The 16,660-nt window shown below is 35.7% G+C and overlaps 1 protein-coding gene across 1 annotated transcript in view; it reads left to right on the top strand.

Moving 5' to 3' along the window:
* LOC114932416 (rho GTPase-activating protein 20) overlaps nt 1-16,660 on the top strand; it is a 200,133-nt gene that overhangs the window by 38,339 nt on the left and 145,134 nt on the right. The window contains exons 2-3 of the mRNA XM_029304589.2: nt 4,414-4,603; nt 4,953-5,137. Coding sequence (XP_029160422.2) covers nt 4,414-4,603; nt 4,953-5,137 — 375 coding nt within the window. The remainder of the gene's footprint in view (nt 1-4,413; nt 4,604-4,952; nt 5,138-16,660) is intronic.

Genomic DNA, 16,660 nt, shown 5'->3' with positions numbered 1-16,660 from the left:
TTCTCGGTTATACTTGGACTGAATCTTTTTTACCAAGAAAATAACAGTAATCTCGTTGAATTCCAGATTCACTTGAAAAAACCAGCGAAAGTGCTGGATCGCTTATGTTCATCGATCATTGTGCTTTTATTCCATTTTGTTATAACTTGATCTTTAAACGGAGCATATGTTCATAACGAGTTAATTTAATTAAGAAAAAGATATAATTAAGACACTTTCAAAAATATTGCTATTAAATTTCATTCCAAAATTCTTTACGTTTATGCAAAAATTATTATTTATCTTTATTATAATTTTTGATCAATTAATCGCAATGATATTTGAGATCTTAAAAAATGCGAGCACTCGCGCTAATCGATCTGTAATACATATCGTTATTTATTCTTTTGATATTTGCTCGCGACAGAAAAGGAATCGACTAGAAGTCGAAGGAAAAATAGAAAAGGGTCAAGTGTTCAAGAAAATGCAATAAAAAGAGGAGGGAAGAGGGAGCGAGAAAAAGAGGGGAAAAAGTATAAGATACTTGCAGTAAAAGAAAGAGAGAGAGAGAGAGAGAGACATAATAGACCGGTATAATTATGCAATTTAGATTCAGCTTTACGATTCCGGTTTGGCTTTATTAAAAGCAAGAGTGGGCGTGCGAGTCTCTCTTTCTCTCTCTCCAATCGAGGGTATCTACACACGCATGCATGTGCACGCTAAGGGGAGGGATAACGCATTCTTCGCATAAATGCAACATCGGTGAATCCCGCATACTGGACATTACTCCTCGAGAGCCTGCCATGAATCTTTCCGACGATGTGTATTATACCCGCAAATTCGGTAATCTTGCGCGCCACGACGTGTTCTTGCTCTCGCGTTAAATCACAGCGCGTGAAAAATGCGCGTATGGGCTTAATGATCTGAATTATGCGTACTGCGAGAAAGACGAATCGTCCCAATTATCGCACATTCGCGAAACCGCTTATATTAATATGATTTAGGGTAATCCTGAAGTAAATGCATTTTTATACCATCAGAAGAAAAAATCGGAGATATATAATTCAAAAAAATTTCGCGTTAAGTAAAAAAATTAACATATTAGAAAAAATTAAAATAAAGTATTAAATTAAAATTAAATTAAAATAAAAATTAAATTAAAATGTTAGAAATATTAGAATATTAAAGTAAAAAAATTAAAATATTAGAATATTATTATTAAATTTAAATATTGAAATGTTATTATTTTTTAGATATAGCAGATAAGAATATTAAAGTCAAAGAACATATTATATATTGTATGTGTCATGTAATATGAATGAGAGATAAGAATATGTTGAAATTCATGCATATCAATAGTGGGATAAAATATCAAGTATATATATATAAGTTATGCAATTATACTGAATGGATTGCAAATCAGAGATAAGTGGATAAATATGTTTAGTCATATAAGAAAATGCATACTTTAATTTTTTTTTTTTTTTTTTTTTTTTTTGCAACTGTGAAATCATACAACTACCGATGATTCATCATCGTTGCATCGTTTTAACGAGTCCAATGCTGTTGGGGTCGCGGATGACTGACACTTTTGTTAGTGAGAATCTCATTAGTGAATAATGATTATGTACATTATGTCTCAGACTTAGCAAATAATAATTTTAACAGTAGGATTTTTCATTTTGCATAAATTGTTTTCTTAATGAAGCTTAACAAAATTTGGTATCGTTATTCATGAAAATGCATATTTTTTGTTAGTATGTATCTTTATATAATTAAGATTAGCAATTTTTGTCAAGAAAAACCGTAGAGTTATACGATAATAGATTTACATAGAAATATAGTAATTAGGAGAATGATTTTACGACGTAATATAATTAGTAGATACTAATAGCGTCTAATTATTTCTTTTCTTCCAACATAATTATATAAACCTACGTGTAATTTCGTCGAACGTGTTGACGGCCCTGAAAATGTAATATATACGAGAATTAAGAGAATTAGCAAATTACGTTCAAATCCGTTACAACAGCAATTTGACGATGTTAATTAATACGGCGATTTGTTTCGCGTTATTATATTCATCTGCATTTATAATTGGAGAAATGCATATGCCTATCTTTATACATTCCTATTAAACAGGAGAAAAGCTGCGGATGCCTGAATCCGCTGTGTTATATTAAAAGAGGGGAAAATAATCTCGGATAAACGGTATATTTAAATGTAAGTCTTCTTATTGTCGGATTCCTTAGCATAATGATCGTATCATTGATCATTGAGATTCGTATATATACGGAAACAAATTAGCTACTATAGCTAAATTTTAGCTGACCCTATATTATACATGAAATTTAATTATCATACGTAAATTTTAGTTATGAAAGCTAATATTTTTTAGTTATAAAATTCTCCATTAAATTATAGCTGAAACTTAGGCATGATAACTAAATTTCAAGTTGTAATATAGGGGCAGCTAAAATTTGGTGGGTAATTTTTTTCCATGTACGATTATATTTATATCATCTTCTTCTTCTTTCCTCCTTATCTTATATGGATGTAAAAACAACTTTTGTGTATCCGGTTTGTGTAACAATGATGATTAGAAGCAGGTCGATAAACGATATACTCTATATAGATATAAAGTACGTTGAAATTGCATTGTCTGAGATCTGTCGTATTGGAACAGCGACGGATAAATAATCATCAGTCGACGCCATAAGATTGTCTGTGAGATTGTAAATTGAGCAATGTGGGCAACATATACAAACAACGCGTGATTACATTTTTTGTTGTGTCGATTAAGACGTTTCGATATGTCGGACTCGATAATTTAATTACGATAACAGAAAAGATTAGCATGGCTTATTATATAAAAATACAATATATTAAAGTCTTAGGTTTCTAACGTTATTGCCTAATCATTCTATATACTTATGAAATCTATATATTAGACGATTGAAACTTTATCTGTTATTACAGACATCCGAATAATAAACAACAGAAAATTACAAAGATGTCCAATCTATAAATAGCATGTATAAAGCTTAAAAAATAACACAAAAAATATTGTAATTAATATTTAAAATAGATTATTTTTTAACTAATGATAATTTTTGAGAAACATTTTTTAAAGATAAAGAAATTTTACAATATTCACTTTCTCTTAACATTTTTTAGAAATATTTTTTATGGTTTTATCGTTATTTCATATACAATATTTTTATAAAGTATTCTTTAAAATATAAAAAAATTATTGTGTGTGTGTGTGTGTGTGTGCGTGATTTATGAAAAGCAATAATTCTGCAAAGATTAATTTCGCATTTGTATTATTTTAATCAAAGATATATATATATATATAGATACAACATGATTATCGCAATATGATTATCTATTTGAATAATGCAAAGTATATGTACATTTAAAGATACGTAAGAAAGAGTTTGTTTGCACTTTAATGAGCAATCAATTCTAACTGACAACTTCCTCATCCTTAGTCCATTAAATTGCGGGTTTACTGTAGATATGTAAGAAAACAACTGTACTTCCACTGCGCCTTTCACAAATGCCAGAGTTTCTGAAGAATTCGCGCGAATTACGATCGTACACTTACCGTATTATACATATTTATATGCGATGCAATGAGCATTTGTATGCGAGTCGAATCGGAAGGGGCCACCGAAAGGTCGACGTACGATCTTTTGCCTGACGTAGATTTCTGGACCCTCAACATTTATCTGATCATGTTGCCGGACCGTAAATACCGCGCGCTTTAATTATGCGCTGTCTTCGAGTTCTTTACCATAGCGAGCAAGATTTCGGGGATTAGCCAGTCGAAGCTACTGTGCAAAGTTATGGGATCCGCCCTGACATCCGACACTTTTTAAGGCGATCGTTCTCCCGTCGTGTAATTAGAACATTCCGAACCCTCTGTTGGATGGACCAGTCTTTTCCGTATAAATCATTCACTAAATAGCTTCTTGATATAAGCAAGTTTCTTGATTAAACAAAATATGCTTTTATTATTTTGGCTAATTTCTATAATGACGATTAATACTTTATTCTATTTGATAGTTTGACAAATTATTATTATTGAATTATTTGATAAAGTATTATTATATAAGTACTATGTACACGTATAATTTTTGGAATCGTTTAATATTTAATTTGTAAAATGTTCTAACTGTAAAATGAGTTTAATACTTTTGAAATATGTATATCAAGATCTCATTCTCATTCAAGAAAGCAATCTGTTAATTATATCAATATTTTTTCAATGCTTTTCCAACATTTAATTCATAATTATTAAAATATATTTTTAAGGTTTAATTTATTCCAAGAGCTCGTAATAGCTTTTATGTAGTATAATATATAATAACGTAATGCAAAAATGGTTGTTTATGAGTTATAAACTTGAATCTATTTTTATTGTTGCAGTTATCAGCCTCATCGCCCGGAGCAATTTCTTCCGTGGTCGCTCCGATACTTCTGAAATATCGAGTATGCAGACCTCGATTGCTGCTTGCAGGCTCGAGGGCCGAGGTCGATCCCGCAGCCGATGTAGCCCTTCTACACGGCGAAGTTTTACTTATCGAGGACTTTGCCCGACAGTACGATGCGATTGGAGGTAATTAATCTTTTTTCGGTTTTATATTTCATAAAAAAATTTTTCATTTTTATTTTGTGAGGAATTATATAGAAAAAGAACAAAACAGAAAATTTTTATTAAATTACGAGTCGAAGACTTAAAAGAAAAACGTCATTTATAATATGAATTTATTGAATTATAATTTTTGTAATTTCTTGAAGCTAAGAGTCGTAAAATTTTATTTTATATTTCCATGGAAAATTTTTTATTTTCTTACATATACGTGATTTCTTTTGACATCTTTTTATGTGCGACAAATTTTTTGTATGCGAGAAGAAAGTAATCGATTAAAGCCTTATTGAAACTTCGAAATGGTATTGCTTGACAGATACAGATCGCAGGTACAGAGCCACGGAAAAGCTGTTACATGCGGAAGAAGAATATCACGAAACATTGTGCAGCGCCAAAGAATTGTACGCACGTCCGTTGGCACGAAATTATCCCGAATTTCACGACGTCATCTTTCAACCCCTCGCAGATCTATCGCGGGTCAGCGCGGAGCACTGCCAAAGGGTAAGTCAATGACGTTAATTATGCTTACGTCACAAAATCGATTATTGAATTCAAGGCGTTATATAAAGTTATACATTTTTTAAGCAACATTTTTTTAATTTAATTAATTAAATCGTAAAATATATTCTGACAGAATATAAAAAATAAATGGAAAGGCGGGATCTTCTCTATGATTCGTACTATACGTTACTGAATATACATTCTTATCGACGGACTCTCTAGATGCAAGGCGCGTTGAACAACTCATGAAAGATGGCGACACGTAATTCAACTTTACACACCTGTTGCTATACACCTGTTGATTCATACCCATACCTGTTGCCTCTATGCGAAACAGTTTGTCTTGCTCTGTCCGTCATAATTATAGTAGCGTGAGCTACTGTAACTTTTTCAAAAGAGAGTAATTCAAGGTAATAAATATTGAATAATCGAATGTAATGTTATAACTGCCATAAATTTGGTCGATTAACATTTGGCAGATGAACTTCTTTCTATGTTTTATCTCTCTTTTTTTATTTGTCAAAGTAAATCAAATTTTTTAATATATTTTTTAATAAGAAATACTTTAGTAATTAAACTCTTTATTAAATTAAAATTTTAGTAAAAAGCAATATCTAGTTTCACGTATGAAATTAATCGAGAATAAAAATATTTCATTAGTAATATCCATTATCATTTTTAAAATTGAATGCATAAAAATCGTTCCTTCATTCTATTCGTTTATTACTTGGAGATTATCAGAGATTTCAATATTGAAACCACAATCGAGAGAAAGTGCGCGAATCTGTATATAGCAACGAGAAAAACGCACGTACAATCACGTGTCAATCTAATTGTCCTATTTAAAATAAAAATACAATACCGAGAAATATAATATAATAAATGAAATATAAATTATATGGAGGAGAGATAATAAATAAACATAATTTAAAATAATTAAAATTATACTTTGAATTATACTTTATTTGAAATAATATAACAGAATGATCTGATCTCGTGCATAATCGTATTTTTTAGCCAACATGATAATGAAACTTTTAATGAAGTTAAATTAGACAGTACTATATTGGTCATTTGTTTAAGCTTGCAATATGCGGATTAAGAAATTAATTTTAAATACAATATTATTAAGACACTATTAATTATTATAAAACATTGGCATATATATTATTGGAAAACGTGGCAGAAAATACGTACAATGGTGGCTGGAAATACGAATGTGCCGATATACTATAAGCGCGAATGCGATCTCTGGCACTACAGGCATGTACCAAGATCGCATTCAACAGCAGCAACGGCAGCAGAATCCAGCCACGTGTGGACATGTTTTCTTTAGGGCTGACAATAAAGAGAGGATGTCTGTCCTTCGGATGTAAACACAAAGCCGCGCGGGGGTGGGAAAGGAAAGGGGGCGAAGAGCCGGTTAACGAGTCAGGATGAGCGATGACGGTGGTTAGCACCCTCATAAATATTGACTTTTACAAGACGACGCGACGAGCGGCCGGTATACGGGCTTCGAATCGCGGCGACGTTACTACCTCTGCGAGGCTGCGCCAGGCCTCGCAAGCAATACAGGCCTCGTAAAGTGAAAAATGTTCGCGGCGCGGAGATCGTTGCGCGGGATTCGCGAGGCGAAATAACCGAGGGTGGAAACGCCCACCTTCTTTATTCTGTGCACTCAACATCGCGCGATCATCAATAACAAAGTTGCCGTGCGGCAAAAACGGCAAAAACGTCGCAAAAATCGGGCTCTCGTATTCTCGCTTTGCCATTCTCTCTCTTTCTTCCCTTTCCTTAGTCTTACCCTTCTAGCCCTTTCGTTCTCTCTCTCTCTCTTCCTCTACTCGCGGTAAATCGTGTTCATGTTCGGGGATCTTGTATCGAGAGAGAGAGAGAGAAAGGTTATTGCGGACTGTTGGATATTAATTGTAGCGACTTATGATCTCTCTTACGTTTATATTTCATTTTTTATCCCGACCGACCGGAGTGACGTTTTAAGCGGAGCGGCGACGGTAGACCTTCTCCGATATGCGATTTATATTTTATTTTATTTTAATAAGCGCATTTAATGATTATCGGTTATTATTCGCCGTGGCCGTCGGTCGCGATTCGCGAAGATGATCATTTCGAGAAAAAAACCCTCCGTGACTGGCCAACTTTTTTTTTTTCGACGCGAACATGATTAAGACACATCTCCGTCGCAGATGCGACTTTTCGTACTCAGCAGATAGAATTTATCGAGATTTTTCGAGGGAAATCGAGATTAATCGTGCGTAACAATAATAGAAAATTTCGCAGTTGCAATCATTAAAGACAATTGCTATTTAAATATCTTCTACTGAGGTTAACGCGTGTTCTGATTAAGACGAATATAAATGAAATGTAATACAGTTTGCCACTTGTTTTGTAAGAAATCTATATTTTTTTAATTTATGAAAGATAGAGGCTGACTGGAGAGAGAAAAAGAAAATTTGACATTTGACAAAATGATTCTACTTTATATTAAACCAGTCAAAGTAAGCAATAAAATTTGTTTGAAAATCAAAGCGAGGAGCAGTACCTAACATATCCATGTCATTAACATTAATTGATGATATTATGATCGCCAATCGGCGAATAACCATGACGGTGCGATGCTTGTGTAATAAAGCGATACCATAACTCGATTGAACTTCGGGGAAGAACGTCAGTCCCGTACGGGCGAAACTGGTTTATCTCTCTGAAGGAAGTACACAGGCCGTGCCTTGTATTCCGCGTGAAGATTTACCGCAGAAACGTTTACCGAATTTTAGCGCCATAAAGGTGATGCGGGTTTCTCGGCGCGATACAAAAGCGCACGTTTGCGGCGTGGCGGACCGCAGGGTTAATTAGTGAAAACGCTCTCGGGATCGTTCTCGCCGTTCTCGAGGAGGAGGCGAGTATCACGACCGATCTTCCACATCTTCTTCGTCGTGTACACGTCGCACGCTCTTTTTACTCGAACCTCGCATCCATCGCGCCTCCGCCTCTTCGCGTAGCTTACGCTGCTGTAATTTCACTTTGGAGGCACCACGGAACCATCGAGGGAGGCAATTAGAAGCAATCGCGCACCTGGAGACGTATATCTGTCTCTCCATCTCTTTACATCTTCTTCTCTTCTTTAATCTCCTCCCTCATTCTTTTTTCCTCTTTACGGAAATAACAGAGCGCCTCTGCTTTATTTATCTCTATTCAGCGGCTTCAAGGGAATTCTTCGAGAAGGTGGAACCGTTGACAAGACAACAACAATTCTTCCCATGTTGCTTCCTTGCTCTTTCGTGATAGTATATCGAGATCAACTTTACAGAGAATTTTTCGAAATTATTTTGGAAAACTTATTTCTTGCGACGCTTTTATATTTATTGATACAAGGTGAAAGAGAAAATAATTATTCTTCATTCAAAATAATCTTTTTATTTATTACTACAGTGTTAACAAATTCAAATTCGATTTTCTCGACAGATAGAAACAACCTGCGAGGCTTAATATAAATGATCTGTCGAGGAGAGATCTTAAGAAGAAGAGCGGTTTAAAATTTCTCTTTCATTAACACTTGGTCAAAGAAACTTCGGGCTTTTTCCATCGTTGCCCATCCGACATTCTTATTATTTTGACGACTGGCGATTTCAAAATTGTGAAAAAAAAGAGAGAGAGAGGAAGGAAGAAAGATTCAGAATGTGGCACTTTTCGTCCCATGTTGCATCGTCGTAAATTATGTTTTTGCAACGTGCGACGATAGTCGCGGTCGTCCGCGGTGATGCAACGGAGAGAAGCACTTGGCGGCTTCTGTAAACGATGCACCTGCGATGCATCGCTGCACTTGCGCGAGAATGCGACGCGAGCGAGATCGCGTCATCCGCGAGGAAGGGACCAACGCCCCTGTATTTTTGTCATCGCGCGCGGGGCGATTACCTTATTTGCCGCGGCGGCGGTAATTAATTCGCCTGGGAATCGTTATTTCAGGAAATTATGTGGTTGGGTGGAGATTAATTGCGGCGATTGCCGTCGCGCCGCGGTGCGCGTTCCGCGTTTCGCACGTTCTATCTGCTCACATCGCATATCCGAACATACCCGAGTCGATAATCTATTGAGCCTGAGTTAGTACCACATCAGTACTATTATTACAATTTTCGTATTAACCCTTTGAACTCTAAAATCGAGATCTCGATAACAACGTGGATGCTTAATGATGATACAAGCTTATTTTTCATCAGTTTGATATTTCTTATGATGCTAGCTTTTTCCAGTTGTACAAGTTAATTTTCTCCCTCCGAGATAATATTAAATCTCTGTTTTTCCCTTTTCAATTTATTGAGAAAGAAAAATCTTTTAAAAAGATGGTTAATGTATTTAAGATGATTAATGACTATTATTCGACGAAACAAATTGCGTGTAAGAGTCGTTAAAAACTTAACCGATGGCGCATGCCTCGCTTCGTGGAAAGCTGCTGAAACCGAGCATAAAAATTGACGAAAATAATTCGAGGAAAAATTCGCACGCCACGTCGTCGCGTCAGTCGGGTCGGTTGAAGGTGGACGAGCATCGCACCTGTAGGGCAATGCCTTCTCGTCGGTGTCGGGACGCGCGAGAATGTGAAAGCTGCACCTGAAACCGGCGGGTTTTGCGCCGAGTGCGATGACGCGTTTTGTCCGGATCGCTCTTTTTACGGCCCGTTGTCGGAAGATTGCGGTGAGAGCCCCGGCCGACAGATTCGCGTGTTTCGGGAATCGTATACACGTATAAAGCGAAGGCGAGCGTTCCGATCTGCTGATCAGTCTCACCTGAGTCTTGAGTCACCGATTTGTTTGAGAGCACCTCCGTTTCTTTCGCAGGAAATCGACTCACTTTTCTTTTCGGAACGATCATTCCTCGTCAACGCCCTGTCACGTTCAATGACCGAATTTATTTCGACTCGTTCGTCCGTATTTGATGAAGATCGTGACATCTTCATTCCATCATTGAAATTTGGCGCACTTACACAGAGAGAATTTTTTTCTTAGAATTTATCTTGAAAATTATGGTAATCATGGGACAATATTGGAAGAGTTTTTTTATGAGTTTCTCTGATTAATATTTATTACAAATATGTTCGATTAATTTTACTATATGTATGTAGTAAAATTTAGTATGTGCATATTGGTATTTTTTATTGTGATAAATATTAATCAGAGAAACTCTTATAAAATTATTATATATATTATATTGTCCCACGATTACCATGATTTTCAAGGTAAATTCTAAGAAAAAATAATCTCCGTGTACGTTTGTGTTAAAATTTTTCAGATTATTGGAATTAACTTATCTTCACTCTCTCATTGTTTTCTCAGTCTCTATTATTATTTTCTCAGTATTAACTGAAGTATTTTATTTCATGAAATTATAATGGAAGATTGTAAAAGCAAAAAGTATTATATGCGCTCCAATGAAATTGATATTTATGAGAAGTGCTATTTAATAGTGGTATTTATCTCGTAAAATTATCAAGTACCTATATAATAATCGAGTGTTGAAATACGCGCAATACTTATTTTCGATTTCGAGAAATCAAATTAGACGATAAGTTAGAAACAGACGCAATTTTATTCGCATTAGAGCGACACTCATTGCAACCGGTTCCGTTTTTTTTTTCGCGTTTCCGTTTGTGATGAAAAAAAAAAGAGAATATGGCGAAGTGGAAAGTGGAGCAACTATATGGCTGCGCGCGAGAGGACGCGAAAGAAAAAAAGGGTCGGACGTGCTTTAAGAAAGTGGATGATCGTCATCGGGAAAGTGGACGGGGATACCGGATCGTCGGGAATGGTTTCGATTTCATCGTCAAGGGTCTCGCATAGCTAGAAGGGAAAAGGCGAAGTAGATATTTCGTGGAATTCAATTTCTATTTGCTCAGAGTGACAGACTCTCGACAAGAAATCTCTTTAGCTCTAAACTCGACAAATTTTTACAAAATTTTTCTATCTCGCAAAATACATTATTTCGAATATTAAACAAAATTATATTGACATCTCCTTTTCCGATCTTATCATGATTATTTCCTATTTTCTCAACAAAAATATAGATTTACATTTTGTAAATAAATATGAAATACATATAAATATTAATAAATATAAATGAATGCGTATTAAAAAGAAATAGAAGGAAATTCTCTGATATACAATATTTTCGTTTATCATTATATATTCTCGCCGTGTTTCGCCAATACGAGGTTAATGATACAATTGCTAATAATTAACGTAGATTGGAAGAGGCATATCCTAAGAGACCGTCGTCTCTTTATTTATTGGCAACAGCACGCGTTGGTTAGCAAGACAGATCGTAAAGATGCTGTCAAGTTGTACCGCACCGTGGAAATTACGAACGCTTAATATGAATATACAATGATCTCCTTACTATTAATTTCTCGGTTTCTCGTGAGTTGCAAGCTTGTAAAGATCATCCATGCGGGAGTATACATCACGTCAGTCGCGTCAAAGAAGGTAGAAAATTTAATAACGCGGTCCTTTAACTCGGTTCATTCTGTTGGACTTTGCGCCGACAAAGAAATTCCATCGTTAGATTATGTGTATCATGATATGGGTCTGCGTGAGTTTTTAGTGCGGGAATATAAGGAAACTACTCTGGGGGGAATGTAACCGGAGAAAAAATCCAGAGAAGAAATATAAAAAAATTTGTCGCGCCGGTAGAGAGAGCTTAATCGCACCTTGGAGCCGCGCCTTTTAGCGACGATATGTATTTTTAACACGCCTTCATCACCGAGGATGAGGTTGGAGAGCTAACAGAGACTACTCGGCGACAGTATCGAAAAAATGATAAATGTCCCTTATTCGACGACTTGTCCATGTCCGATTGCTAATGGAGCCATTCTTATCATTTCTGCCGAGTCGCTATAAAATTTCTTTTTATTTTCTTATAGGACAAAACCTCGGAGGGTGAAAAATGAGTTATTTTATATTCCTCGTCCTTCTTAGAAACTATTAGTCGGGCTCGAAAAGGAAAAAGGTAGGAAATTATTTTTTCATAAAAAGTTCAGTTACTTAATTGACCGTCAGATATAATTTTTAACAGTTGTGTAATAAACGAGTAAATTACACAGGAAAATTTTTGAATATTAAATTGATAAGAAAATAAAAATTCTATTAAGATTCTAATATCTCGAGAGAGGATGATTTATTCGCGAAATTCTCCTTTAAATTACAATGAGAATTTCGTTGCAATCTTAGCATCCTAGGATCGCGAAACACAGTTTGCACATAGTACAGACTGAATCGCGTTCCATGAAGATACAAAGAGCCGCGTTGGCGATATTCCGCAGCGAGTTAGTTACAGTTAATCCAATATACGTAGGCACTTGGTCTTTCACACATCGCACGTTCCGTTCGACGAACGAAAGCTACTTTCGTAGCTTTAAAGCTCTCTCACCGGAGGAATTAGAATTCTCATGAGAGGCACGGTGCTACATAATGGTCCCACGTGGTCGAATAATTCATAAGACGAGAGATTACTCGCCACGCGCGCGCAACTAATCGCCTGAACATATGCATGCACGGGATATGATGCAACTTTGCACGTAATCTTGATTTCTCCTGCACTCGTCAGTGAGATCATAGGAAAGCTCTCTGTCTCTCCTCAATTTTTTCTCGTTTTTATCGCCATACAGAATTATTCAAAAGATTTAATTCAAATTAGTTTATATTCTTACTGTAGCTCTCAGGGTGTCTAGCGGTCAGGGAAATCTGGAAAACCGGGGATTGTCAGGGAATTCTATACATAAATCTAGAATTGTCAGGGAAAAAAGTCAGGAAATTTTACTATTTATCTGGATTTTTTTATATTCTACATTTGTTTCAATTAAATAAGTATAAACTTTTTCTTGACTTCCAGCACACTAATTTTCTGTGTTAAAAATAATTTTCATTCTTCATCAATTTATCTACAGTGTGTTCGTTAATTTATATTTTCATCGTCGTGTTATTTAATTTTAATGTGTTTGATAGAAATAAAACTAAAACATTTAATATAATATAAATAAAAAAGGTGATTATTTAAATAGTTTATAGTGATATGTATAATTGATTTAAATTTTTGTTTTAACTTCCGAACCAAGAATTTCATTATTTAACATTTAATTTATTCATCATATAGATATGTGAAAATTATATATTTGGAAAAAATAGTACTAAAAAGTCAGGGAAAAAATTAATTTCTGCTTTTGGAAAATCTGAGGACATTTTTTTCATTGAGGCTGCTAGACATTCTGTCTCTCTCTCTCTCTCTCTCTCTCTCTCTGCATTTATTTTTAAATGTCAGTTATATTAATGACACGGTTTAAGAATATAATGTATCTAATAATCTAAATGTGTAGACTGATTTTCTTGACTGGTCTATTTTTTTGCGCTCGAGGCCCTACATTAGCGAAATTCAAACGCTGACTGAATGCTGATCGAGCAGACAGAATACGTCTGGTCGATTCTGCGCGCATTAATCAAATCCGCGATCTCTCGACGAACGCCCTAGGAAATCGCGATCAAACGTTCTCACCGGCGCGGCGCGCTTTAATCCGAGACAGGAGAAAGTGCGTTTCGTGGTACACAGACGCTCACGTATTTCGTGTGTGCGAGAGGACGAGGGAAAGGAGAGAAGTGGAAGTCTCTCGTCTCTCTGCTCCTTCGATCTGAACCAAGTCGACAACCTCAACTAAGGACTACTCTCATGACATATTAGTTTTGCAGCGCCCTTACGAGAAGAGACCACTGACTCTTTCCTGGACTCGACATTCTTTCTATGTGTATATGTGTAGAGAATAGATTTCTTTTATCCGTATCAACAAGATTTACGGTCGCCCTATGCGATACAATAGAACTCCATTATGCAAAAATTCGTATATCGGAATCGTAAATTCGAGACTAAAAATTCTATTCAATTAAAAATGATAAAAAGCGATAAAAAAGATTTTAGATTCCTTGAATCTATAAATATTTCCTTTCTCGGAAATTTCTCCATATCGATGTTTCTGTATATTATACATATATTGACGTATCATTATTCATAAATTATCGTGAGAGCTACGTGTAGATCTGTTTCTTTAGTATAGGTATTATCCGTTTTATGGATCTCGCATTTTCATTTCCAGAACGTTTGCCATACACAGAGATTTCTCGATATACGAGTTCGATAAAAAACTCATATAGCCGCCACAAAGTAGCCCAATGCGTTTAATAATCACCGGCAATATGGATGGCATCGGTTTGCACACGCCCATGTTTCCATTGTACGTGCTCGAACATTGCGCTCGCGATAATCCTTTGCGGAATTCGCATTCGCATTGGCGGCGAAACGATGTTTCTAAAGGGTGACAAAATGCAGGGGTGGTGCATTTTACGCGACAATATAATTTTTAACATTCTGTATACAAATTGTCATTTTGAGAAATAACTTTCGAGGAAAAAAGAAGAGTCTGCAAAGTTTAAAAAAAAATTTAAATTAAATTAGATTAGATTATTTATTACCGTGGGCAATTAATTTTTTTTGTTTCCTATTATATTATTCTTCCTTAATTTTTCAATTATTTTTTATTTTAATATTTTATATTATTTTATTTTAATATTTTTATCCCTAACAGCACACGTATCCCGAAGACGTTCAGAGAACATCCTGAGGATATTCGAATGTCCTCTGGATATCCTTTGAATATCCTCTGAATATCTTTCGGCTATGTTGTGCTGTGCTATTAGGGATATTAAATAAAAAAATTCGACAATTATATTGAGAATAATTGCAAAATTGAAAAAAAGTAACACGAAAGAATGCAGAGAGAAGACGCTTCTCTCAATTCGCATCTCTGTTACTCTTATTTGATGATTCTAATTTATTCTCTACTAGGCTTTACTATTCTCCCCAGGCTTCGCCTCTCGTATAGCGAATTCAAGAAGTGCCGCGTGTACTCCGATGCTACATCATTTCCGCCGCCCATGTCGTGTTGCATTCCGGGTACGTACGTCACGCGCGCATCATCGTTCGCGTTTTCTCCCGTTGCTTTCCGCATCGCGGCTCGTTCTTCCCGACAGACTCCGCCGGGTGGAGAAGGGCAACTCCTCGATCGGGAGATCGAGCGAAGCGGCCTTACAACATTATTAAAGCGCAAGTAAAAGCAGCCGATCGGTCGTGCAGAAAGGGACGGGCGACTCGACTGACGGTCGGAGAGAGAGAGAAAGAGAGAAAGAAAGATACAGTTTCTTTCTTTTTTTTTTTTTTTTTTTCCATATACGAGATACGCGAATCTACTTTCTCCGGTACGGCGAACGGCATCGAAAATCAGCGTTGTCGCTCAGAGTTCGTTGTTTAATTCGGCAGTGGAGCGGTTTAAGAAGGCGCACGTGAGTGCCGCAGTCAGTCTGGGTCATGAATCCGAGAGAATTGATGGCCACGTGCGAGAAATGCAGCCTCCAGTGCGTTTGTCTTTCTCGACGCGAAGAAATAATACCGAGTTATCGCGTAACGCAATCATTTTTTAACAATCAAATTAGTAATTATATTACAGAATTATATTATTGCACTGAAACAACATTTATTTAATTCGTTATTTTATTCGAATAAGTATTTAGTTCAGTACTGCCAAATGAATCATTTATTTGAAACTAATAATATTTATTGGACTTGAAAAATCTTTATTTGATATATGTAAGAAAATCCTTTTCAAAACAAGTAAATATTTATTTCAAATAAATGAGTTATTTGGCAGTATTGAACTAAATATGTATTAATTTAGTTATTTTTTTCAGTGTACAGAATTATTAACAATATATTAACAAAAACTGTACATTTTTACATGATAATCGTGGAAAGATTATTATTATATCAAGTATTCTGATTTTTCTTCTTAATTTTGTTATATATTTATATTCGTATAAGTGCCTTGATAAACTTAATATGAAATTACAATGTCATAGTGCTCGGTCAACGACCACATTTGATTGGGATATTTAATTTGGGACTTATGTTTGTTCTATGTATCGACCTGACCCAATTACGCGTTATTCTTCATCATCATGTCATAAAAACGATCGGGAGGGAGTTGTTTATCGTTTCGTGACGACTTATATGGTATTTAATTAATTTACTCCGGTGGCATCGGAGCGAAAAACGCAATCAACATAAATAAAACGCGAGAGGATATTTAGTCGACATAGATCGATGTACATACATCACTCGATCTCGTTTATCATACATCAATCTCGTTGAAAAAAAGAAGAGAGGGAAGACACAAGAAAAGAAAAAAAACGAATCAAGCGACCATCCCGCCGACTATAAAATAATAATGGGATAAACGCCTACGCGCCTAGAGTAGACACCTAATAACGCGCGGAATATTCGACCTGCTTTTTTTGGACACGCCCTTCGTTCGTCGTCGTCGTCGTCCTAGATGGGCGGCAGGACCGAAGGGACGACTATGCGCGTGCGATGTATAATTAAAACCGCCTCCGAGGAATGCATCTGCGTATTCGCGCGACC

Source organism: Nylanderia fulva, unplaced genomic scaffold, assembly GCF_048542155.1.
Source record: "Nylanderia fulva isolate GAGA-0341 unplaced genomic scaffold, ASM4854215v1 Scaffold13, whole genome shotgun sequence".
Taxonomy (NCBI): Eukaryota; Metazoa; Arthropoda; class Insecta; order Hymenoptera; family Formicidae; genus Nylanderia; species Nylanderia fulva.
The sequence above is the reverse complement of the archived record's forward strand: the minus strand, read 5'-3'. Positions and strand labels throughout refer to the sequence as shown.